General features: G+C 33.1%; 4 protein-coding genes across 4 annotated transcripts; 2 read left to right on the top strand and 2 right to left on the bottom strand.

Moving 5' to 3' along the window:
- Window positions 1–269: 269 nt before the first annotated feature.
- Window positions 270–1,408, top strand: LOC106720982 (androgen-induced gene 1 protein). Its single transcript, XM_014515792.2, has 3 exons — window positions 270–343; window positions 417–601; window positions 712–1,408. Exons 2-3 carry the CDS (start codon window positions 455–457, stop codon window positions 1,267–1,269), a joined length of 705 nt encoding a protein of 234 aa, XP_014371278.2. The 5' UTR covers window positions 270–343; window positions 417–454; the 3' UTR covers window positions 1,270–1,408.
- Window positions 1,409–6,239: 4,831 nt separating this feature from the next.
- On the bottom strand, window positions 6,240–15,644 carry LOC106721054 (dyslexia-associated protein KIAA0319). The gene is made up of 14 exons (XM_014515919.2): window positions 15,226–15,644; window positions 14,812–15,042; window positions 13,978–14,507; window positions 13,486–13,606; window positions 13,118–13,347; window positions 12,138–12,360; window positions 11,819–11,976; window positions 11,138–11,278; window positions 10,293–10,533; window positions 9,656–9,846; window positions 9,176–9,466; window positions 8,873–9,086; window positions 7,079–7,243; window positions 6,240–6,531 (listed from the first exon to the last, which is right to left on the bottom strand). Exons 1-14 carry the CDS (start codon window positions 15,380–15,382, stop codon window positions 6,371–6,373), a joined length of 3,054 nt encoding a protein of 1,017 aa, XP_014371405.2. The 5' UTR covers window positions 15,383–15,644; the 3' UTR covers window positions 6,240–6,370.
- Window positions 15,645–16,202: 558 nt separating this feature from the next.
- LOC106721051 (lectizyme) lies at window positions 16,203–18,355 on the top strand. Its single transcript, XM_014515916.2, has 7 exons — window positions 16,203–16,300; window positions 16,437–16,507; window positions 16,581–16,764; window positions 16,985–17,190; window positions 17,279–17,404; window positions 17,810–17,836; window positions 18,045–18,355. Exons 1-7 carry the CDS (start codon window positions 16,264–16,266, stop codon window positions 18,327–18,329), a joined length of 936 nt encoding a protein of 311 aa, XP_014371402.2. The 5' UTR covers window positions 16,203–16,263; the 3' UTR covers window positions 18,330–18,355.
- A 77-nt stretch (window positions 18,356–18,432) lies between these two features.
- On the bottom strand, window positions 18,433–24,652 carry LOC106721050 (cytochrome P450 4c3). The gene is made up of 11 exons (XM_014515914.2): window positions 24,560–24,652; window positions 24,125–24,295; window positions 23,296–23,385; window positions 23,041–23,151; window positions 22,781–22,966; window positions 21,608–21,804; window positions 21,256–21,319; window positions 19,464–19,647; window positions 19,219–19,370; window positions 18,831–19,019; window positions 18,433–18,702 (listed from the first exon to the last, which is right to left on the bottom strand). The coding sequence occupies exons 2-11, from the start codon at window positions 24,279–24,281 to the stop codon at window positions 18,554–18,556; spliced, it is 1,479 nt and encodes a 492-aa protein (XP_014371400.2). The 5' UTR covers window positions 24,282–24,295; window positions 24,560–24,652; the 3' UTR covers window positions 18,433–18,553.
- Between the last annotated feature and the right edge of the window lie 714 nt (window positions 24,653–25,366).

Genomic DNA, 25,366 nt, shown 5'->3' with positions numbered 1-25,366 from the left:
CAGCTGATCAGGCACCACATATAACCTGACACCAAAATGAAATTAATGCAGAAAATACAATGCCAAAAATGAAATTTGATTTTACTAATATTGATCGATTTGATTAACTCAACAAGTAAACATCGATGTTCATTGTTAAACCAAATGGCAACATTAAAATAAAATCAACTTGTCATGTCATTCTGTGCCAATTCGTCATTGTCAAACGTCAAAACTCAAAAGTAGGTTTGAATTTCGTTTAGCTTGGCTTGTGTTGTAAATTTTAAAAGATTTTTATTACAATTTATAATTTTTGTTTAGAGGAAATTACACAAACAGAACGCATGTGTCTAGTTGATCACTGGTCCGTTTAAAACTATATTCCGTACTCGCTTTTGTTATATCTAAATTTTTACTAGAGGTTTCAATTGTTTCAGTTTGCATAATTAAAAGTACTCCAATTTAACTGTCCAAAATGATACGATTAATTTTCCATATCGTTGGTGCGATACAATTTTTCTATGGGTGTTATTATGATCATACATATGTAAAAATTCCGAGTACTTCTACTAATGTGACCCCATTTGCTGGAAAATTAAAATATTTAACATTTCTGAATGCAGTAAGTAATTTTTAACTTTATTAAAGCAAAACATTTTGTTTAATACGATATTAAAATAGTTTAAATATGTTGAGTTACAGATTAAGATACAAGTTCATGTATTGTTTCAGATATTACAAACTGTGTACTTCACTATTGCAGTATCAAATGATATATTTGGAACAAATGAGCCGGCACCTTCACACAAACCGGTGTTGAGGCGCATCAAAGATACCATGTTTAGTACCTTAGCATTTCCTATGGCTTTATTTGTTGGTGTTACATTTTGGGGGATATATGCTGTTAATAGAGAATTGATTCTCCCTAGAGCTATGGATCCTTTTTTCCCAATTTGGCTGAACCATGTGATGCATTCAAATATTGTATTGTTTACTCTTATCGAACTTGCCACATCATTTAGAATGTATCCTAGTAAGAAGAAAGGTTTGACAATATTATGTACATTTATGTTGTCCTATGCAGTTTGGGTTCACTATATTTATTTCAGAACTGGTAGCTGGGTATATCCTATACTTAATGCACTTAATTGGCCACTAAGAATAGCTTTCTATGTGTTCAGTTTAATCTTTATATGTGGCTTTTATTCTTTGGGCGAGAATTTAAATAAGCTTGTGTGGTCTAAAGAAGTAGAATCCACAGTTAAATCTGGAAAGAAGAAAGCTAAATAATGGCACTTGCTATTCCTATATTTATTTTAATTTATCATAAAGGTGCATACACTGCTGCTCAACACAATTAAAAAAATCTTATGTAATTCAAATAGTAATCTAAGAAAATGACCCCAAAAGCAATAATAGTCATACAAATATGAAATTTCTAATAATGATATTATACTTCTGTATGAATTCATAACCAATATATCTCAATAGTATTAGGGACTAGACTAAAAAAGCATTCCACTAAGAAATTTTTAATTGTGCATTATTTTTATTTTTCACTAATTAAAAAGTTATTAATCTAATGCTGCTGGGACTGCTTTGATGCTGGTGAAAATATATGGCACAAACATTAATGATGAATGAAGTCAAAACACACTGTGAATTGAATAAAGCATGCTGTCTCAGTTTTTTAATAGTAATAAAAATATTGATATGAAAGTTATGTCCATGAAATGACAGTGGAATGAATTAAAACATTCTACTGTTTTGTACTTTAAATACTCAATGATAATTTAAATACTTAATAAATAATTTATGAATAAAGTAAAAAAAAAAAAATGAAAATATTACAGTCAACATGATCAAGCATTTTTTTTTATATTTCTGATATGAAAGATTTATCAAGTAATTGCTATCATCACATAAGCAAATTGTTATTCTATAAAAAATTTACTTAATATGCAAAACCATTGTTCTTTTTTATTTTCAAGAATTAAGTTCTATAACTCTGTTCAATAAAAATAATTATTTATCAACAATAGCAATTACTTTTTTATGTAATTGGCTTGATCATTGAGATTTCAAAACATCTCAGTATTAATTGCATTTTATTAACCTCTAATTTTTAATACATAAATGATTACTAATTTTGTATTAGTGGTTTAATTTTTGTTTTGAATGGTAATAACTGATAATTATAATAATATTGACTAGCTTTTTGCTGTTTCATAAATAGAGCTGATGTTTTGGCCGCCATTTTTAAATATACGAGAATACATTAAATGTGGCATTTTCCACTATTGCATTATTATAATGATAACTGATATTCAAAATAGTCAAGTAAGTTATAAATATTTTGTTTTTAATATTATTATAGAATAAGTTTTTTCCAGTTTTGTATTTTTATTTCTAATTGCTATTCAAATTAATATAGATACATTTTGTCTATTTATCTTAAATTTTCCTTAATAATTACTGTTAATAAAAGGCTAAAGAGTGTTGGCTAATTTATAAAAATTATACATACATTTTAAGATGTTTACCATAACTTATGGTATGCTTTATCATATTACATTTATAATGGCTCTTTAAAATATTCAGATACAAAATTATTAACATCTTTTCAACTTACAATATATGTTGTTAGTATAACTAAATAGTAAATACGGAAAAACAATATTGTATATTTACAGCACAACATTCCCTTCTGTACGAGACGTTTATTATTGGCAGCAATTTGTGTTAACTTAGTCCATAACCTAACAATATTTCGATAATCATAAATTGATCATTTTGAATTATGTTTTGTAATAACTGAACCATACCTTTGAACTTTACATTTCTGCTTTCTTGTTTTTTATGAACATTCTTATTTATTCATGGTATAGGCCCAAATGCGCAATGTCATTTTTATTATAAAGGCATATATAAGTAGCTTCATAAAATTAATGTGTTCGTAATTGCCGCGAAATTGTTCTGGTGACGTCACGGCGTGAGTGAGACAACGTGGGAGCTAGTTGTGAAAGAGAAAGAATTGTGTACTTGTCTGAAACTTTTGGAAAACTGCACAGCCATCTTTTGCTAAATTCAGCCAGTGTTCAGGTGATGAAATTATATAGATAATTGAAGGTGTTCAGGTGTTTCGTAATAATTGGTAGCTTGTTATTGTAGCAATGTTGAAAGCAATAATTTTTTACATTAAAATGCAATGCAATATTGTCTTTTATTTTTTTCCTTGACCTTGAGAAGGAATCGTGAGACTTCAAAACCTCTTTTCTAATAAGAGACTAGCCGCGTCTGTTGTTTATTTGAAAATAACACCATCGTCAGTACTAATGTAACTTTGGTAAAGAAATTGCATTCGCCAACATTGTGGTCTATGGTGTCTTATAATTGGTAATATAACACCAACTAACAAAGGTTTGCGAAATAAAAAGTCAAACTTTGAAAGCAACCTATATATTATTAAAGAATACGTCACTAAATAATATTACCTCAAATAAAATACAAAATGGATCTTTAAGTACGTTTCTTACGCGATACATTTTACAATCACAGTACAAAAGGACATTAATAAATTTCATTGTTTACGGCCAACATTTGAACAAACATTTTTAATGTTAATTTAATTTGATAATTATTAATCCAAATATTGCACATAATATATTAGCCGTAACATATATATATTTATTAAAATTCGACTAGATAATAAAATTATAAAGCAATAATTAAAACTTATAAAATGCTCATAAACACATTCATAATTAACTTAACTGTATATTTTAGGGCTAATTATGTGGCAGTAGTGAAGTTGAAAAATCTAGTTATGGTTTTGTGAATTAGAAACAAGTTGTAACATACAGTCGAACCTGGATAAGCTGAGTCCAAGGAATAGAGACATTTTGGTCACTTAAAGACGTTTCTCTCTCACTCGAATTAAAGCTATTCGCTTAAGTAGGTCGTCCGTCGGGACAGGAAAATAACTCACAGAGGTTGACTAGCGTCAACCTCTGTGACTGATCCAGATTCTACTGTACATTAATTCACAACTTCAGAGTTACTATTAATATAAGTAATGTTTACAATCAAACCTGGATAAGCGAGAGTTATTGTCCGATTCTGACGGACCACCTTCATAAGCGAGAGACACGGATAAGAGAGAAACCATTATAAGCGAGAAAAATATCACGATATTAGAGTTTCCATGAAACACACATACAAAAAGATTGTTATTTCTTAAATTATTCTTTAAAAATGAAAAGATCTGATTTTTGTAATATTTTTTTCGCCAGAAACACACTGTAATATTGAAATTAACTAAATTCAGTTAATATTTGTGAAAGCACTTAAACGTATGGTTACCATTGTGTAAATATAGATAGAATGACAATGTAGTTTTATCTGTGAGGATTACTTGTATTGTGCAATAGTGCGATACAGAAATGTTTTAATTTATATAAAAAAATCTCTACAAACTGAAGTGTCTGTTGTAGCATTGTAACAAACACACAGATCTTGAATAGCTTAATATTTAAAGTTGAACAGTAAGACAAATATTAAAATACTTTTTGTAAGAGAGAAAAAACATGCAAATTGATGAAAAATGACAAAACTTATATAAAGAAAAAATACTTCATTTTCTTTCGTAAAAATTTCACATCTCTTTTACTAAATCTAAGATTGAACAACTCTTAATTTGTCTAGCGTTTTCTAACCTACATACAAATGGTACGTAATGTCCAGTTTAAATGTTTTTTTGTTGTAATTCTATATTCATTAGAACGAAAAATTGTAAAATTATATTTTTTTTTTCGGTGGAGTTGATTTGTTATGTATTACTATGAAAGCCTACTTTTTTATAATAAATTAGCAAAGGAACATTAAAAAAAGGAAAGAAAACCTTTTCTTTTGTGTTTTTGAATTTTAAATACTGAATTTGTTTGAAAATCATTAGCCTTTTTATTTACATAATTTTTGAAACAGCCTCTTTATCTTATTTATTAAGTTAATAAATTACATCTATATATAAACAACTATGTGTTTGAATTGTCTACGAACTATTTATTTCTGGTTGGTTAATCTTCGTTTGTAATATATTTTTTTAAATCCTACCATTAAATGCAAATGCAAGATCACAATAACCAACTTTTTGTTGAAAATTGAACCTCGGCACTGTTTTATTTGAGCTCAAACATTTCAGAGCACAATTTGATTTAAATACATGTTAATAATACTGTGATTTGGAAATTTACGGTTTTCTTTTTTAAACCCTTTATCCACTAGCACGACAAGTTGCACTATTGTTATTACTAAGAGGAGTTATGTATCAATTCCACTAGCACAGTCTCTGCTCTTAAAGAAACGACAATCGCGCTGCTAATCTCTTAGTGGAAAGTGGGTCTTAGCCAGCCTAAAGATATCTACAGAGTGTTACATTTTGATATAGTCTTTTTTATCACCTAATGACGTTTCCGATTGAATTTAAGCTGAATACATCGTACTACAGTGTACTTTAATGGGGGATGCGTAAAAAATATTATTCTGTGTTTCAAACTCTATATCGGTCAGTTTATTATAGATACAGGATGTACCCTTGACATACATCATATTAATCAGTGCGTTTAATCCTATGAAAAACATTGATAGCGTAACAACATAATATAGGCACATTATTTGTGAAGAACACCTCGTATAATACTTTTAAATCACACTACATTCATTAAATAAGAATTTTTTTTCACTTATCAGTTATGGAATGTCTAATTTTGGTCAATATTAAAATTTGGAGTGCTTTTGTCAAACTTATCGTTATATCTGAGATCATAACTTAAGTAATATATTTTTTTAAACAATTATATAATTGTATTTCTTAATCGTACACTAGTTGACTTACGGTAATCCGACAAACGTTTTGCAAACTGTCCAATTATAAGATTTAGAATTATCCCAAAGAATTTTCCATAAAAAAGAGTATAAATTTGAATCCGACCAAGAAATTATTACGAATCGCGACCTCACAACGTGTGATGTCAAAATTTTGTATAATGAAAAGGAATGGATGGATGGATGGATGTTTGTTTTAAGCTATCTCCGAAATGGCTCAAGGGATCTTACTGAAATTTGGCACAAATGTAGAACATAGTCTGGAAGTTTTTTTTAATTCCGCGCGGACGGAGTAGCGGGCAACAGCTAGTAATTAATAAAAAGATAATTTTCGAATAAAAACAAATGTATACTAATAAATAATTTATAAATCAATAATTTATTTTTCCTTATTTAAAATGTTCAGACTTCGTATGTTCTGCGGTTTGTTTGTCGGAATATGTCGGATTACCGTTGTCGCGTATAACACGGATACAATTTCATAAATGTATATAAACATATAATAAAATTATGTTTTAATCTTACGAGAAGATTTAAGTCCATTCTTCTTCCATCCATTGGCGACGACATCACCGTTAGTAGCTCGACTCGAGAACAAACTCGATTTGGTCTTCGATTCGTACAACACATCCGATTCCGTCTCCGTTTCTGACACATCTTTGCTTGTAACTGTAATATTAGAAATGTAAATGTTTGAATGGGTGGATGCTTTTTTGTAGGCATCTCCAAAACGGATTTCGATGAAATTTGGTATAGATGTAAAGTCTTGAAGAACACATAGGCTACTATCATCTCCCTGGCCTTTTCCCACTCAAGTGGTATCGGCACACAAGGTTTTACAAATCTTAAAGTTTTAGTTTAATTTTTTACGGCCGGCCGCCTGCCTGTCGCTTACCTTACTTGGGAGGAAAACATAGGCTACTAATTAAGTTTTTTTTTTAATTTGCCCAGACGCAGTCGCGGGCAGCATGTTAGTTGTATAACCTCACTTCATGAATAAATTTATATACAGTATGTACTAACACGTTAATATCTTGATATTAGAATTCTGTCACATTCCTAATCATTAGAATCAATGGGATAGAACAAATGGGTTCTCTTCATTATAACTGGTAATGTCGAATAATTTTTTAGAATTTTTTTTGTAGATAAATAATATAAAATAGTCAATCTGGTTAAATGTTTTTTAAACTAATCTAATTATTTTATAACTGACAAGGTTTGTCTTCTTCAGCGCGTGGCAGCAGGCGATAGTGTGAGCGAGGGCGTGGTTTGCGCGGCGCACACATGCGACGCAGCAGACGTGCGAGTGCGCCGCAAGCACCGCACACACCACACAGCAGACCCACACCACCCAGGCTTGCGTACACTACTGACCAATCTGAAAATAAACCTAGATTTAATTCATACTGAAAGAGTTGTATAGACGTAAAAAGGCAGCAACGCATCTGCAATTTATTCAGTGTTGTAGATTAGGGTGGGTCAAAAAAATCAACTATTTTTTTTTTTACAATTAATACGAAAAAATGGGTTACTAGGCACCTTAAAAAAATTCTCACCAAATATGAGCTCTTAATTTTAATAGGAAGATCCTCCGCGTCGCAGTTTTTAATTTTTTTCTCAGTCCAATAGAAAAAATTCATTCCTCATCATTAATTGGTCGTACAGAAATTTTTTTTTAAGAATTTTGTAGGAAATTTAATGCTCTACAAAAAAGGTATCTTATGTTTTTTCCGTAAACCTCACCATTTCACTAATATTGAAGATTTAAGATTGATTATTTTAAGTCAAATGTCACTTTTGTTTATAAATTTTATAACTCGACAAGAAATGGCTATTATTGAATGCGCAATAGAAATTTTTGTAGCAAATTAACTGCTCTATAAAAATGGTATCATATGTTTTGGCGATTAAATTAAGCGTTCAAAAGATATTCATCATCAAACTTTCATGTATACCGATTTTAAGAGTTTTTGATTAAATAATCGAAAAATTTCAATTTAATCTATCAGTTTTGAGAAAATTTACACGAAAAAAATTTTTTTTTATCAACTGAGAAACTTCAAAATGTTTTTCAAGCTTTTTTTTATGTGTAAGTATTTTTATCTACATTAAAAAAATAAATTGTACATTATTTATCGCTTAGTTAATCATTTATCAATAAAAAAATAATAATGTACAATTTTTTTTTTAAATGTAGATAAAAATACTTACACATAAAAAAAAGCTTGAAAAACATTTTGAAGTTTCTCAGTTGATAAAAAAAAATTTTTTTCGTGTAAATTTTCTCAAAACTGATAGATTAAATTGAAATTTTTCGATTATTTAATCAAAAACTCTTAAAATCGGTATACATGAAAGTTTGATGATGAATATCTTTTGAACGCTTAATTTAATCGCCAAAACATATGATACCATTTTTATAGAGCAGTTAATTTGCTACAAAAATTTCTATTGCGCATTCAATAATAGCCATTTCTTGTCGAGTTATAAAATTCATAAACAAAAGTGACATTTGACTTAAAATAATCAATCTTAAATCTTCAATATTAGTGAAATGGTGAGGTTTACGGAAAAAACATAAGATACCTTTTTTGTAGAGCATTAAATTTCCTACAAAATTCTTAAAAAAAATTTTCTGTACGACCAATTAATGATGAGGAATGAATTTTTTTCTATTGGACTGAGAAAAAAATGAAAAACTGCGACGCGGAGGATCTTCCTATTAAAATTAAGAGTTCATATTTGGTGAGAATTTTTTTAAGGTGCCTAGTAACCCATTTTTCCGTATTAATTGTAAAAAAAAAAAATAGTTGATTTTTTTGACCCACCCTATTGTAGATGTCCATGGACCTCGGTGATCTCTTTTAATTAAAGGTTCTAGTACTCGTTTGAACCTAGGATGATAGTAAAACCACAAAATGGTAGGAGCAGTTTTCACAGCTTCTTTCTTTTCGTCACATTACACATCGCTTCATATAAAAAATAACGGAAACTTTTGTTAGCTGACCACAGTCGGGCATAGCGTCAGGGTCGAGCTGTGTGAAGAGGCTCTGCATCCAGAAGGCGTCGCAGCGGCAGGTGCGTGTGGCGCGGTCACACACACCGCGACCCGAGCACGTGCTCAGACAGCGCAGTGAGCGCACGCGCGCCACCCCCGCGCTCCCCCCCACACCGCTCACACGCAGCAGCCCCAGTGCGCGGATACCCTCCACCGGCACACCCTACACATAACAACCCGTGATATTTGAGCAAAGAAAATGACATTTTAAAACAGTAAGAAAGTTACGTTTATTGATACAATAATAAATACCTTTTCCGATAAAAAGAATATAATTTGCGTATTTCCTGAGTCGACTTCGCCTCGTATTTCAGTGACGTTAACTTTAATATCATCTTTAAGGAGTAAGGTGATCTTCTGCACGAGGCCGTCGAGCTGGTTCTTGGTGAAAGCGGACACGGGCGTGTGTAATGTCATCTCCAGTAGATTCATCTCCAAGGGGTCGGGTTTGACTTGCACGCTCACCGCGTCCCTGTCAGACTCCCCTTGGTCGTCTGTCACTGTTAGCTCAAACACGTATCTCCCCGATTCAATGTTTGTTAACTGTAAATAATGCAATAAATAAGAGTTAATTATAACACCTATAGCATAGTTATTGTGATGATATAGAGCGAGATGTCCTTCGACATAAGTACAATCAGTTTCATATTGATAGTTCATACTAACCCACATATTATAAAGATATTAATTAGTTAAACCTCGCTAATGTCGCAGTATTAAACATATACGTACCATAAGCACCGGCTGTTTGTCAGAATTAAGTATAACAGTGCCTGCAGCGAGACCGGCGCCGACACGTGTCCATTTCCACGACACGATACGGAAGTCGTCGTGCGACTTGCTACCGTTCAGTACGAGCACCGATATTGGTAGAGTTAGTACTTGGTCCCCGCCCGCATCCGCCTTCGGTGGACTGTTCTTATCTGATAGTACAAAATTGTATAACATTGTAACACAATTTATATGCGTATTAAATTAGTTCACCATTAAACATTGTATTATGAAAATAGAATATAGATTGAATTACTTATTCATTTTTACCGACGGTGTACTTATTTTTAGGGTTCCGTACCTCGTACCTCACTTTGTTGTCCGTCTGTTTGTCTAGACTTTTTTCTTAGGAACACGTGTAGATATTAAGCCGGAATTACTATCAAATACTGAGTTCTACTATTCCTTGAAGTTGTAAGAAAATCAAACTTCTAAATAAACGCAATCAAAAGATACAACCGTTTATGTCGCTTTTCTCAAATTGTCGACATTTGCAATTGTCGTGACGGGTGAAATTTTACTTATATACCTACCTAAAGGTTAGTACGGAACCCTCGGTTTTCTATATTCAATATTTAAAATGACATTGTGAACTTACTTTGAGTGACGGTAACGGTGACATTTTTGGTGGCAGAGTTTCCATTGTCATCTAGTACAGTGAGAGAGAAGACGTATTGTCCTTTAGTGAGGGAGGTGGCATTGGCGACGGACTCGTTGAAGCGGAGTACGGTGGCGTTGTTGGGTCCGGACACGCAGCGCCACGTGTACGCGACGATACGGTGATCGTCATGAGAACCAGAACCGTTCAGTATCACCCATGTTTGCGGTAGCGAGATGAACTGAAGTTATAAAAGTTTAAAAATATTGTTTTTAATCTATTATTTTTGATTGCAGTCATTAAAAGAAAAACGTACGTAAACCTAAAATCTCAAATCGTAAAATCTTTTACCGCGAGTTTTATCACTGAAACCCTGTACAAAAACATCTTAGTTTTATTAAAGCGAGTGATAATATTTTTTGTACTAGTGTTTTTACTTAATTTGCACTTAATTATATACAAAAATTCAAGGTCTTAAACAGCTTTATTAAACTATTAACAGCAGACGTACAGTTTTAGGAAAATTCCATAAATCTAAATAAAAATCACTGAACACCATTTTTAATCTGGATCTGTTTAGATATGGTAATTAAACTAGTTAGCATAATTCATTACAATTTTATTTTAGATATTTCTCTCTGATCCGAGATCTCGCTCGTGGAGGTCGTCCGTCAAGTGCGGACAATGACTCTCGCTTATAGAGGTTTCTATCTTATCCGAGTTTCTCGCTTACGGAGATCATCCGTCTGGACCGGAGACTCTCGCTTGTAGAGGTTTCTCGCTTATCCATATTGGACTGTATCTTTAATTTAAAACATTTTCATCATGTAGTATTGAAGACTTACAGTGTCAGGTCCGGCGTCAGCGACGGGGGGCGTGTTGGTGGGGGGCTTGACGAACACGTGGACGTCAGCTGTTGACACCTGCCCCGACGAGTCCGTCACTTTCAGTACGAATGTATACACACCCTCTGATAGATTTGATAGCTATTGACAAAATGTATAATTTAATTATAGATTGACGATCGTGATTTACTTTTACTTTACTTTTATCTATTAATACAATGTTTTACTAATGCAGTTGAATCTGGATAAGCGAGAGTCCAAGAGCACGTGATATTTTTCTCGCTTATGGAGGTCATACGTCGGGACCGGATAATGTCTCACGCTTATCCAGGTTTGACTGTATTTGATATTGTTATTGTTTTTATAAAATAAAATTTGAATTTTCATGTATTTAGAATAATACTACTATAACACTGTTAGGAGCGGCTTAAGATTATCTACTAGTTGCACAGTGCCCTTTCCCCACATCCTTCTACATCCCACTATACCTAAAATTGTGTTCTGATCAGCCACTTGTATGATGTTCCGAGTTGCCAAGGTGTTTGAAATCCTCAATACCTAGTCGTGTCGCAGACACTAATGCAACAAATTGATATTTCGAAAATTGTTTTCCCGTTTTGAGTATCTTTGTATGGAGAAATCCGAATGCCGTTTTATATGTATGTATATTATAGCAAAGACCTGTAAGTATGGAGAATGTGTGTTCTGCATATCCACAGCTTTGTTCTCATCCTCAGCCGATTTAGTCCACTCCCAGGAGGTGATCTCGTGGTCGTCGGTGGAGAGGCTGCCGTTCAATGTCAAGTTGTTGTTCGGTAAATATATTATAACATCTTGACCTACAATATAGTTAGAGTTTGAAGTTAAACAAAAAAAAAATTAATTTTTTGAAATTTTTTCTTGGACCGTTTAAGAAAATATATTCGAAAATAGTTATAAATATAATATGATTGAAAAATACCTGTTGAATATTTAATTTAAAATATTTAATAGAAAATACCTGCATTTGCTTCTGGTGGATAGTCAATATGATTCAAAACAGTTATGTTAGCGGTTGTAAAATTTTTGACATGGTCGGAATCTTCTACAGTCAGTTTGAATGTATAGTTGCCAGGTTGTTTCAAATCTTTCAACACTAGTGTGGGTCCATCTTGTAAAGGTGGTTGGTAACCAATAGGTCCAGCTGTTAAGTCCCAATGCCATGATATTATTGCATCATCATCCTAAAATGGAAATTAAATGGTAGGTTACACCAAGTAATTTATGTTTGAGATAAGTTTTAGCAGTCTGCACAACTATCGAAACACTATTCACAAATCTCATTATATTATAAACTAGCTTTTACCCGCGACTCCATCCGCGCGGTATAAAAAATAGAAAACGGGGTAAAAATTATCCTATGTCCGTTTCCTAGTTCTAAGCTACCTGCCCATCAATTTTCAGTCAAATCGATTCAGCCGTTCTTGAGTTATAAATAGTGTAACTAACACAACTTTCTTTTATATATATATATATAGATGAGATTAGATGGATGTTTGTTAAAAGGTATCTCCGGAACAGCTCTGCGGATTTCGATGAAATTTGCCACAGGAGTCGCGGGCGACAGCTAGTTTTGTAATAAATATGAAAACGACACCTTAATAGGTTAATGGTTACCGGTACGGACCTCCAACATTACGATCGTCGGTTAAAGTCCCACCTTTTAGTACAATGTGAACCATATTCTAGTACAACTATTTTAAAATAAATACAAGATTTTTATTGTAACTATTCTTAAAAATAAAGTTGTGTTTGTTGATGTTTCAACTAGCTGTCGCCCCAACAACAAAAAAAAACGCGGAATTAAAAAAATTATATTAGTAGCCTATATGTTCTTCCAGACTATGTGTATATGTCCATATCTATCCATAATTAGATTTTTTGGAATAATCTGCCAATTAAAAAAAAATATATATATATTATTGTATAATTTTGACTTACCTTACTGGCACTGCCATCTAGTACAGCAACGGAATTGGGCAGTTTCACTGTTTGTACTTGTGGTGTGATTACCACTAATGGCGGAGTGTTTATACGCTTCGGTGGTAAAACTGTTACATTAGCAAAACCTTCACCGTATGAATTTGTACCATTGACAGTCACCTTGAACCTATACTGGCCTTCTGTTAAATCTGTTAGTGTAACGGATGGTCCATTCTGATTCATGTTACCTGTAAATTTATAATAACAATTATCAATTCTAAATCAGTTCAATTAATAATTAATACTGAAATAGTTTACAATAAAAACTGCAAAACATAAGAGTATGTACTTGGCGAGTTGTTAATTTAATAAAAATTATATAGTACCGGTGAAACCATCCTTAGGTTGATCTACAAGTGTCCAAACATAGTTGTAATGACTGCCTGTTGTCTTTTCATCGGGAATTGTATATGCAGCCAAAGTAACCTCATTGTCCGGAAGTTGCACCTAAAATTATATAATACTAGACACATTTATGACCGATAAATTGAAGCTTTTTCATATTGATAAGTCTGTATGTGACAAAAATGCTATTACAGTAGAATCTATGTAATCTGGCATTATTTAAACCAGAGAAATATTCAAATGTTCGGATTGGATGTAACGAGTTGATTGTATAGAAATAATACTGATAAGTAAACTAAAGCCTTTCATAAAGATAATTCTACAATTTAACAATTAAATATGATAAGTTTTGAAGTAAGATCATAATGTAGCTTGCTGAGCGCATTACGTGGCGTATATAGTGAGAGGGGTGAGGAAGGCGCGAGATTATTGGATGTGTCAGCCTTTTGAAGATTAATGAGATTCTACTGTACCTGTTTTGATAATATTGAAACGGTTAAATTTTGCCTTGGTGCTGGCATGTCAGATTTAGTATCACCGAGTTTCGCACCAGCCATCAAGTCGTCATCCTTTTTCGCATCTATTGGTATAGTCGCTTCTTTGGAGTATGGTCTTATTGATTGAACACAAGTACCTTGGGAATTCTCTTCTGTGCCCGCTATACATTTACATATACCATTACGTAGTTTCAATCCGAGTGACACACATTCAGAGTTAAATGGGCAGTCATCAGGTTCTCCCACAACACAGGGTACTTTTTCCAAAAAGTTGGACGCATCCATTATCATTTCATTATCAGAATTCTCTCTAAATTTGCTGAATGTTTGAGTACCCTCATCCTCATTGTTGGGTAAGTTGTTAAGGAAATGAGAGAGAAAATCCTCATCTTCCGTCAATAGGTCAGTATATCGGCCTGTGTAAGGTGGGTACACTTCATCTTCCTGCGAGAAGTTGTTAGTTACTTCTCTGTTATTAGATTGATCTAAAATGTCTATCCAGTTTTCTGTGAACATAAAAATAATAAATATTCATAGTCACATTTGTTAGATACCTGTTAGGTTGATAAAGTTATATGTTTTCTTTACTATTGTGTGACTAAAATATAACATACAATTCAAAGGTATTGATATAAATTCTGTAAAAAAAATTAGTGGGTTACGAAATTCCATGATTTGCTATGTATGACACAATTTTAGGTATAGCAGGACTAAAGTGATGTGGGAGAAGGTGACTTGTGCAAGTCACTTTGAGCCACCAAAACATTTAAATGGCCTCTAACACATCAATAAATAAGTTTGTATAGTTACCATTAGGCAACACAGGTTTAATTAATATCATTGCAACATGTGAATCCCACTTATGTGGCCCAGCTCTTGGCAGTGGTAAGCAGAGTTCATCACTAACACATTCTATATGGTAGCATCTAGATTCCACAATAAAGGCAACATTGCATGGCTCAGCGAGGCAACATGCCATCACACACTGCCTTACACCTTTTAATTCCTTTTTTTCTGAGAAATTTCCAGCTGTGAGATTTCCTAAAACCAAAGCATTGATTTTAAAAATAATCTAATATGTAGTAATGTTTTATACATTAGTGTGATAGTAAATAAAACATTGATTCATATTTTTTAACTTATTTTAATTGAGCAGTAGTTTTTCATGGCTTGATAATATACATAATATGAATATAAAAAAAATAATCTTTATAATACACTTACCAGCTGGTGCGTAGTTACCAAAATATTTAGGATAAAGTTTTGGACACATATTTTCATACTTATCATTCCAAGGTTTGTTAAATTGCGAGGATGATATTCTTATATTCACAATAATAAATATAGCAAGTATTTGTACAGTATTAGTAATAACACACATTATAGTGCACAAATATTAATTCAACAAACATAAAATCGGTAGAAATTTATAGAAGTATTGTTCAGTTTGTTTCCGTCCTGATTTAATAAAACCGCTTTTAATTGTGCTGCAGCATTTATCTCATTTGGAGGAAATTAAAAGTTAAAGATAATATGTAGTATAAGCGTGGGTGTAATGATAAAACACATATCAAATGTTTTGAAACAATAATCATGAAAAATGTTTCTGTTTATAACAAACGAATACGAATTACGAAAGCAATACGATTGACTTTGACTTGACAGTTGACAGCTGCTGTAACGCAGATAATAAAAGTGAATTATTGACATTCGGCTTAGCGTTATTAATGCCTAGTTTTTGGTTTATATTAAAACAGAACAGTAGGACAGTGGCGCTGGCATACAACTGGCATAATGTAAATACTAACTGACTAACTGGCATCAGTGGGCCAAAAAAGTCCATGGTCCAAACCAGGTCAGCGCTACTGTTCTACTACATTGCATAATGTAAACCTGCATTAATCCATGTGGCGAAGACAAAGGTCAAGTAATAGAACCTTCTCCACGAAAAATAAGGTCTAGCTAAAGACATTTTTAGATTAGCCATTGATTGATGGTAAATAGATGAGCAGCAGAGCAGTGGAGCGCTCTGGAGCACTCTTGCTTAATATTACATCTCTTAATATAATTTTCTTATCGTACTTTATTTCAGTTTTTTTTTGTTAATCTTATGATTGGTTACTTTGTTTTTTCACGGAGTTGCCTTCCTAATTAAAGTGATAAATAACATTGCCATGCAATTTGTATAACGTTTACTATTTTATGTATATTAAATTCTGGAATCCGATTCACCCACGACACACGATTTTTTGAATCTACAAAATGGGGGCAGGGCAGATCGGTGGAATTTCGACACTATGTAAATTTTTCAAATATGTATTATTAGTAGATAATTTCTAATAAAAGTTACAATTGGAACACTTTTCATACTACTAATACTAGTAATGTTTTGGGGTTTTTCAAATTGATCAAACGTAAAAAAATAATTGTTACAGTGGAAATGGATTTTAATAATGCCGCGGGTTTTCTCGGCCAGAAAGCCGACAATAATGAGGCACAATTTATCGTAAGTTTCCTTTTTTAGAAAATTCAACGTTTCAAAAAATAATAGAAGGAAGCTATAATGTAAAATTTTTTAGGTTTATTACTTGTCGCACGCTATGATTTTTTGCACTGGTGTCATATTAGAACCCCATGTTGTTCTCACGCCGGCGAGTTGTGTCTTCGGTGAAAAATATAGGTTCGATGTATTTGCTGGTAGCCACATGTTTTTAGAAAGAACTGGGATTAGTAGGACGGTGAATAACCTTTGCATACATCAAGGTAAGTAATACTTTTGGGCTATAAACACGTTTTACTTTGCTCGTTTCAATTTTTCAAAGTCTTTGGATAAAGCGATTTGTTGGGTAATTATTATATAATTTAGTTTTGCACGTAACTTCACCTACCGACCGAATAGCCTCTATAGCAAAATTGAACAACATAGCTTTAGTAATAGCAGTTTGATTAACGCCACGGAGCGTCTTTACTTATATAATTACAGGATACAACCATTCGATGCGATGGAAAGACTGTCAGCCGGATAACCTGGCATTACTGATATTAAGCGAACAGTTTTCGTTTCATCAGCCAGAGGAAGGTGCTGATTATGTCGTCAATAAGGTCCGGTACGGATCGGCGGCGCCTCGCGTTGAAACTAGGCACAGGGATCGCTCTTGCCGAATTTACGGATGGGGAAGCAGGAGAGGCGTAAGTACAATACCATAAACTAACAACTTGTTGTTTTAACGTATATTTCTTTTAAGTGATTTTTTTTAAATAATAATAAACATTTTAGGGTTTCTTAGTCCCGGTGTTAATTCATCTCTATCGATTGGAGATTACTCTGTTGCCGTCAAAATATTGCATTAGCTTGTGGAATTATGACAACAGATATCTTTGCATTCGTCAGCCACGTTGTAAGGTACGATGTCATGTTTGGGGCAACCCATCAACCCAGTCATCGCGGCACAGTTTGTACCGCACCTCAGCCGCGGTGACTGGGTTGCTTTATCATTTTAAATCTCTTATGAATACTAAACATGTTTACGAAGTAATACAAATTTAGCAACCAATAGGGATATAAAGAAATTAATTACCTACGTATTTGGCGTTCCTAGCGCACTTCACATCTTTCATGTGGAAAGGAAACTACTATCTTCATAATACGAATCGTAAATACTTATTGAAATAAAAAAAATAACAGCTTCTTTGAGTTTCACGAAAAAGCCAAATTAGGCTAAGTATACAAAAAATACTATAAAATTTTAATCATGATGTTTAGATAAAATTGTAAAGTGTAAAAATGATAATAATTTATACTTGACAGAATGATAAGTACGGAGCGTTGTGTCCGGTAAGTACGATTTTTTTTATTTTATCTCGTAATAGAGTTAAACTAAACTAAACTTGTAATGAGCAACTACATCCACCTGATGTTATGTCAATATCTGTAGCTTTATTGATTTTACTTTGCTAATACAGTAATATACCATGCCACAAATATTTATGGTGTTCGACTTATGTAGGTCTCTTTCAGTGTATTATAAAGTCATGTTTTCAAGGACGATATTGGTTCGGTTGTCGTGTGCTCTGGCTTCGTCCTCGGCATGATGACGTCGCGTCTCGTCGACCGACCGTGCGGAGTCGGCTTCCTCGATCTGACGAAGTACGCCAAGTTCCTGAACTGTGGCGTCGACGACTCGCGTGACGTTATCGACCACGAGGCCATCATGGAGTTCGACTACACCACGGAACCTCTCATGACACTTTATACAGTTTCACCCGATAAGGGCAAAAAGAAGAACAGTCAAAATGAAACTGAAGAGACAACGGAAGTACCAGAATAAATATTTTTATTAAAACAAAAAAAAATCACGTGATTAATATAATAAAACCATGACAGTAAATAAATTAGTCTAAAAGATAATTATTTGTAATTCATTACTCATCGGACATACCTTAAGGTAGGATTTTCAAAACATTCACATAAGATATGATTTTAAGTAAATTTTTCAGCTGTAACAAGGCGGCGATTTACTATACAATTACGTAATCTAAGCAAAATAAGGTTTCATCTTTTTGTAATACGAACTTGATGTCCGTTAATAGGGAACAATAGAAGTTCCATTTTCAATGGTCCAATTTCTTGTGCATTGATTTTGTATGATCTAACAATGCTCGAGATTATGCTCTTCATTATTATCATGCCAAAATTTCGACCTGTAATAAATATTGCCGAATAATTAACACTCCTTAGGTGTATACGAAGCTCTGTAGCCATATAGAAAAAATAGGCCAAATGAAATGTTAAGAATAAATAACACAAATGAAATGTTTTTGGTACTTGCCGATGCAATTTCTGTATCCATAACTAAAGGGTAAGAAAGCAGCAGGATGTCGGCCAATAGATCTTTCAGGCAGGAACCTGTCGGGATCAAATTCATCAGCATTCGGACCCCATTCTGCTTTGGAGCGGTGAACCGCAAATGCACCAACTACCGCGCTCGTCCCAGCAGGCAATGTTACTCCACAATGAGCTGAAAATTATTACCTGTGACTAAAAATGGTCATGATATTTGTGCCTTGTGCAAATTATAGGTCAATATAGATTTCTATTCAACATATTATCCTTCTTTGTCGTTGTATCGCTAGAGGAATGTGTGATGGGAAGTTTCGGTGAAAAGTTCTGGTGTAACCTAGCTGAACTAAGTGGTCAAAATTACAAGTAACGCTTACGTAAATATAAGTCCCTGTCAATGTTTCGAGCTACGATAGGCACCACGCAATACAAACGCATGCTTTCCTTTATTACCCTCTCCAAGCAGTGCATGTCCTGAACATCTTCTTTTGTAGCATTTCGTCTTGATTTACCGAAGATAGAAAGTTGTCTGAAAAAATATACGTTTATAATGTTGTGAATTCGTCAAGCTATAATCTCACTATATCTTACTTCCTACTAATAATAACAATTCGAAATGTACTCTTGATAGACTTCCTCTTGCACGTTGTGATGTAGGCCAAGCAGGACGAGGGTATAGGCTGTGACCAGCGCGGTGGTGTCGTTGCCAGCAATGGTGATAGAGTCGATGTGCTCTCTTAGCTGCTCGTCGGTGAACTCTATCTCCCTCCCGAATAACATGTCCAATACCACACGGAGCTTGCCATCTGTTAACGTGTAATGTAACGTGTAATCGAAGACCTTTGTTTAATATGAACTTACGGTAATGAAAAAATATTTCGAGGCGATGTTTCTGGTTTACTTTTAGGGTTTTTAATTAGTAGGACACGCAACTACTAGGCTAATGTCACATTGTTAAGTTACCTAATGGTTATTAAATTAAATAAATTATTTCGGATTGGATTCGGATGGCGTTTTAAAAGTCGCCCCGCAAAATATTGTTATGTAGACCGGTATAATAGTCCATTGTTTTATACATCTACATGTGTCTACTAAAAGTTTAATAATAATATAATAAAAGTTATATTTTTAATTCATACTATTATTGTTAAGCGTAAACACACGCTTCTGTATAATGCAGGATAATAGCAATTACTGCATATTTTTGAATCATTGTTTATGTATTAAAAAGCCGGGAACAGCTAGTTTAATATTATTTATAAATTGATAAACCCACGAAGCAGGTGGAATGAGAGCCATTAATTGGATAGAGGCGTGAAATTTTATAACTTACATAAATATAACAAATTAAGAAGGGAATAAATATATAAAATGCTCGATAAAAATGAAGTCACAAGACAAAACTAGCTTACAATAAAACCTTAGTGTTCAAGGTCATAGTGTACAACTTTGTTAGTGACAAATACAAAAGTTGTCAATGACAAGTTTATATTAACATTAACATAGTTTGACTTATCGTGAGGTTTTACGAATGTAGCATCTGTATACAAATAGATATATTGTTATCTCGGATTTATTAAAGATACTGAGCCTGATGAAAATATTCCTGTTCATTTGTTACAGCAGTTACCTACGGACACCTATGATTTAGCTGTAATGTCGAACATCATATGTACCAATATTATAAATGCGAAAGTTTGGATAAATAAATGGATGGATAGAAGTTTGTTACTATGTATCACGTATCTCTATAACGATATAAATGGATCTCGTTTAATTTTGGTATTTATGTGAAAAATAGTCTGGAATACCATACATGCCAATTAAGTTATTTTACTTTAATCCGCGCAGTCGGAGTCGTGGGCAAAGACCAGTTAATAATACGAGTTTAATGCCATATTATATGACTAATTCCAAATAGAAGATGTTCTCAACGAGTTTGTCTTAAACTAAGTAAGTTAATAAGCAAGGCGACTCTTAGATTGCTTTAGCGTGAAGTACCCATTGTTTATTAGAACCGCAATACAACAAATGTACATAAAATTTTACATCATAAGTATAAGTGAGTACTTATGATGTAAAATTTTATGTACATTTGTATTATTTTACGATTATATCACTTACGTAAGCCATATCTGTACTGAATTATATGTGACATTGTTGTCTACAGGATTTGTATGTACATAAAGGTGAACTCGATTATCTGCTAATAACAAAAACAATTTGCATGTAATAATAAGGTTTTTTTATAACTAATAAATTAGTCCTTGAGCACAAATCCACCTATTGGGTAGTGATGTGGTGTGCGTTTAGTAAATACATTGTTGAACATTTTACTTAAGGTTTGTATCACGAAGTATTTTGCGCAATAGTTTACCTTGTGTACTTAACTAACAAAAATAACTAAAACATACCTGAATTATCATTTTTTTCCCTAGATTTATTTCGCTCGTATAGTAATCGTCGTTTTCGGACCGCCTAAAAATACACATGAAAGTTAACAATTTTTTAAATGAATAAATATTATACCTATTTTGTCAATAAATATTTTCATTTTTCACCTAATTATTTGTGATATATTCTGCACGCGACGTATTCAGCGCAGAATTAAAAACATATTGTACCTAATAAATATCTAGTCTATGTTAATTAGTAATAATGTAGCTATCTAATGGCAAAAGAATTTTTGAAATCGGTCCAGTAGTTTTTAAGTTTCCTGTGTTTACTTAATTTTGGCGTTGGATTGGAAGGAAATATAAAACTAACCTCGTCTGTAAACTTATGTGTAAGATCGATGCTTTCGCTTTGTTCTTTAGCGTACGAAGTCAAGTTGAAGAGCCAGTCGGGTTGGAGCCACACCTTGAAGAAGCGCATGTTGAGTATTGTCATGACGGTATGACGGGCGCGAAGGTACGGCGTATCTGGGGAGTGTTGGATGTCCATCCGCTCACCCATCGCTGTTTCTGTTAACAAATTATACTAGCGGTCAACTCAGTTTATACTTAATTATATCTTCTATCACACAATCCTTTCATATATTATCTAATAGAAGCGTATCTAATAAATCCTAAATAGCCTTGGAACTTTGTATCAATGTCAGTGAAGTCACACTTAAATGAACAACCTTTGTTTTTTTTATAAAAGTCAAGATAGTTACAGCGTCGGTGGCTCAGGGGTTAACTTGACTTAAATCTGCAAGTCCTGGGTCCGAATCCCGCCATGCACCAATGTGTTTTTCGATTTACATATTTACATTTATCCGACGTAATTACGGTAAAGGAAAACATTGTGATGAACATATGTCCTGCGCATACTGCGAAGAAAATCAATAAGTGTGAAGTCAACTAATCTGTACTAGGCCAGCGTGATTCACAAGGCTCCAAGCCCCTAATAGTGAGCTGATGAAGACGTTGATCAAGTTAGTTACACATAACATGATAATATTGGGGGTTATATTAAATACAATGCACGTAATAACAAGAACGTATAGCTAGTACATATTCTTACCTATTTGTTTTGACAAACGTGATCAAACAATACTATTGCGAGATTCGAGATTACCTTCTTATAAGATTAGCAAACAAACTGAGTACTACGCCTTCTTTTTAACTAATATAATACGCATACGATATTTACGGTCAAGGTATCAACATCCCAATGTATTCAAATATTACGAAAATACTTAATATTTCATGTTACACAAGTTCCATCTAATGTGGTGGGCACCACTAATAACTCTTCGAACTTTTGACTTATTCTCTTTCTTTCTAACTTTGCCTTTTTTGTTTTCCTTAAACGTTTCGCTGCGATTTTTTTCTGACAAAAAAATGACAGCGCAAACGTAACGCTCATCGCGGCAGTAGATAGGAAGATGTGGTCAACAAACAAAATAACTTTTCCTCGGCTCTTTCGATGAGTTAATAAATAAAAAGTGTTTACCAAATACAATGTCCAGTGTACAGGCGGTTACGTATCGAAATATGTCGAAGTATCCCTTGTCGATTTGTTCAGAAAGTCTTTCAACCAATATGTCTGCTTGTTCGCCAATTACTCCTAAATAATCCTCTACGACTTTATTATTAAACACTGGTAACAGTACTTTTCTATGAGATTTCCACGTGTTAACTGAAATTATACAATAATATTGATTTATTTTCTATAAAATATTTTTGAAATCTTTAATACTGTTTGGTACTTACGTGGGGCGACAAAAAGTCCATGTCCGAGCCATGCCCGGAGAAAACGGTATACAACATCTTTATCTAAACAATTCTCCAGAATTACTTTCGCGTCTTCCGCGTTACTTACAGCTGGAAAATATTAATCAGTTACATTTTTCGTTTCCAATCGTAGCGTTAAATGAATGTATCATAAGAAGCACCGTCTAAATTATATCTTGGATGAAAATAAAAGGCAGATTTACTTATGCATGGACTTGCTCTTAGGTTACTCACCTACGTAAAGTTTAGGACCAAGCCAGAGTTTTACAGCTCCTTTATGTTTATAGCTCAATACTGCAATTTCATCGAGAGTTTTGACAATTTCTATTAAAAAAATCAATAGATGATTATTCAATTAACATCATATACATATTATAAGACGAAAACCTTCTAATACGCGTATGATGCGTGATTCCAACGCAATAAACGTACTGTAGCGAATAAATAAAGCAAACAAACACTATTTACACTTCTCACTTATATGTAAGTGCTTGTTACTGTAAAATAATAAGCTTGGGCAATCCAAAGATATACCAGTGAAGCCTAATTTTTACTAACAAGATATGGTAAAAGTCTTTAAATTTTGTTACGATTATTTACCACTATTTATTTGATAACTTTCAAGATTAGATTACTATTAATAATATTACTATTAATATTAAGAGTACTATTAATAATATTATACTAGAGATAATTCTCGGTAAATGTCGATAAACAGCTGTTTACATTTTAAAGGGAATTAGATTAAATATTTAAATTTCTTATTTAAAATTAAATTATCTTTTTATTTTATTCAGCCGTTTATCGATATTTAGCGTGTTCTTGAAGGAATTCTTACGATTATCCAAGTGAAATGGAAACATCTTAATCAAACTTTTCAGACTATTATCATAACTAGTTGGTAAATCTGAACTTACCGGAATTCGTGCTTTTACAATAACATAATATGTTCGTTATATCTTTAGACTTTTACCAGAATTTTTTTTTTGAACATTAAACGATGGCCTAAGCGATATTCATGCTTTAGATTTATTGTTCACTCCTGGTTGAAATTTAAACTTACGTTCAGAGTTACCAATGAATAGCGTAGCATTTCCCAGTAGAGGCAGAGTGGGTGGGCTTGGCAGGGCGGCGGTGGCCCGGTCTAAACGTCTGGCTCCCGCACTCCAATACGTCCAGTAGCAGCAAGCGAGCACCAATAATACTACAAGGATTATCATCGCCTTGCCTTAACCTTAAAGGAAATTATTAATTTGTAAGATTTTGTATTCCTTTTTTACTTTACTTAATTTCCCCATATTTACAATTTAGTTTCGTACAATTTTTTTGCAGTTTGCGTGAACAGGCGGTATACTTAAAAAATCCTAATTTATAAAAATATATATTAGATCGGATATATAATTATTTAACAAACCAAAATGCATATTTCGTATAATATAGTTAAAAGAGAATGATCTGCTTAAGGTTATATTTATAAAATTAGTAATTCAAATTTTACCTTGCGAACTACAATAGATTTGTACTACAAAAATGTCTGACTAGAGAGCGTGTGATGGTAGTGTGATGTTAAACAAGTGTCGACTGTGACTATTTTACTGGCTATGATGTATTGCCTATTTATGCTATTTAACTGCCATGGAACTTTAACAGATCAAATATTTGATCATACCATGAGCAATCATAGTCACTTATAAAGCTATATGCGCAAGTTTTTCTTTCAACTGCTGTCACAATATTTGCTAGGGAACAAGTTGATGATTTTTTTTTTATTTACAAATAAGTATTCTGTTATAAATGTACAATATACACTATAGCGGAATTTATAAAACGTCCATTCCATTGAGAAAATAATTTTTCTAGTCTTTTGTCCCAGCGTAATAACTTTCAAAATCAAATTAAAAGATTTTGAAGAAGAACGTTAATAGTTATGCGAACGTAAAGTCAGTAGGTAGAAATTATTTTTCAAAGGAATAATTCATATTAGATGTTGTCAACTGTAACTATTACTGTGGTCACATAAGAAGGAGACTTCCGGACTATATTGGAAATTTGACACTGCAAATTCTCGGTTGCAGACCTAGGATGTTGTATTTTTTTTAGAAGGAGCTGGCTCGAGGTGGCCAAGCGTAGATGGTGCTTAGCCTGAACCTCTCTCAGGAGCTTTGACTCGGGCTATTACACCCACAAAAATCAGCTTTACCTAATAACCAGAACAAGAATTTAGAAAAATAAAAGAAGTTTGTTCTGACTAATGAGCCTAAAGTAAGATATGATTTTTTTTTGGCTTAATTTTTACGGTCGGACG

The sequence above is a fragment of the Papilio machaon genome, chromosome 15 (assembly GCF_912999745.1).
Source record: "Papilio machaon chromosome 15, ilPapMach1.1, whole genome shotgun sequence".
NCBI classification, from domain to species: Eukaryota; Metazoa; Arthropoda; class Insecta; order Lepidoptera; family Papilionidae; genus Papilio; species Papilio machaon.
Note: the sequence above shows the minus strand (reverse complement) of the source record. Positions and strands in the feature narration are given on the sequence as shown.

Excerpts from the sequence above, each read along its gene's own strand:
- LOC106721054 (XM_014515919.2), bottom strand. The coding sequence starts at position 15,382 with ATGTGTGTTATTACTAATACTGTACAAATACTTGCTATATTTATTATT. Across the intron at positions 11,279-11,818 it reads CACATTCTCCATACTTACAG|CTATCAAATCTATCAGAGGG; the intron begins GTCTTTGCTATA and ends TTTTGTCAATAG. Across the intron at positions 6,532-7,078 it reads CGCTGAAGAAGACAAACCTT|TTACAAGCAAAGATGTGTCA; the intron begins GTCAGTTATAAA and ends CTAATATTACAG.
- LOC106721050 (XM_014515914.2), bottom strand. The coding sequence starts at position 24,281 with ATGATAATCCTTGTAGTATTATTGGTGCTCGCTTGCTGCTACTGGACG. Across the intron at positions 21,320-21,607 it reads CACATAAGTTTACAGACGAG|GCGGTCCGAAAACGACGATT; the intron begins GTTAGTTTTATA and ends GTGTATTTTTAG. Across the intron at positions 18,703-18,830 it reads TGGATACAGAAATTGCATCG|GTCGAAATTTTGGCATGATA; the intron begins GCAAGTACCAAA and ends TATTTATTACAG.
- LOC106720982 (XM_014515792.2), top strand. The coding sequence starts at position 455 with ATGATACGATTAATTTTCCATATCGTTGGTGCGATACAATTTTTCTAT. Across the intron at positions 602-711 it reads ATTTAACATTTCTGAATGCA|ATATTACAAACTGTGTACTT; the intron begins GTAAGTAATTTT and ends GTATTGTTTCAG.
- LOC106721051 (XM_014515916.2), top strand. The coding sequence starts at position 16,264 with ATGGGGGCAGGGCAGATCGGTGGAATTTCGACACTAT. Across the intron at positions 16,765-16,984 it reads TAACCTTTGCATACATCAAG|GATACAACCATTCGATGCGA; the intron begins GTAAGTAATACT and ends ATATAATTACAG. Across the intron at positions 17,405-17,809 it reads TTCGTCAGCCACGTTGTAAG|AATGATAAGTACGGAGCGTT; the intron begins GTACGATGTCAT and ends TATACTTGACAG.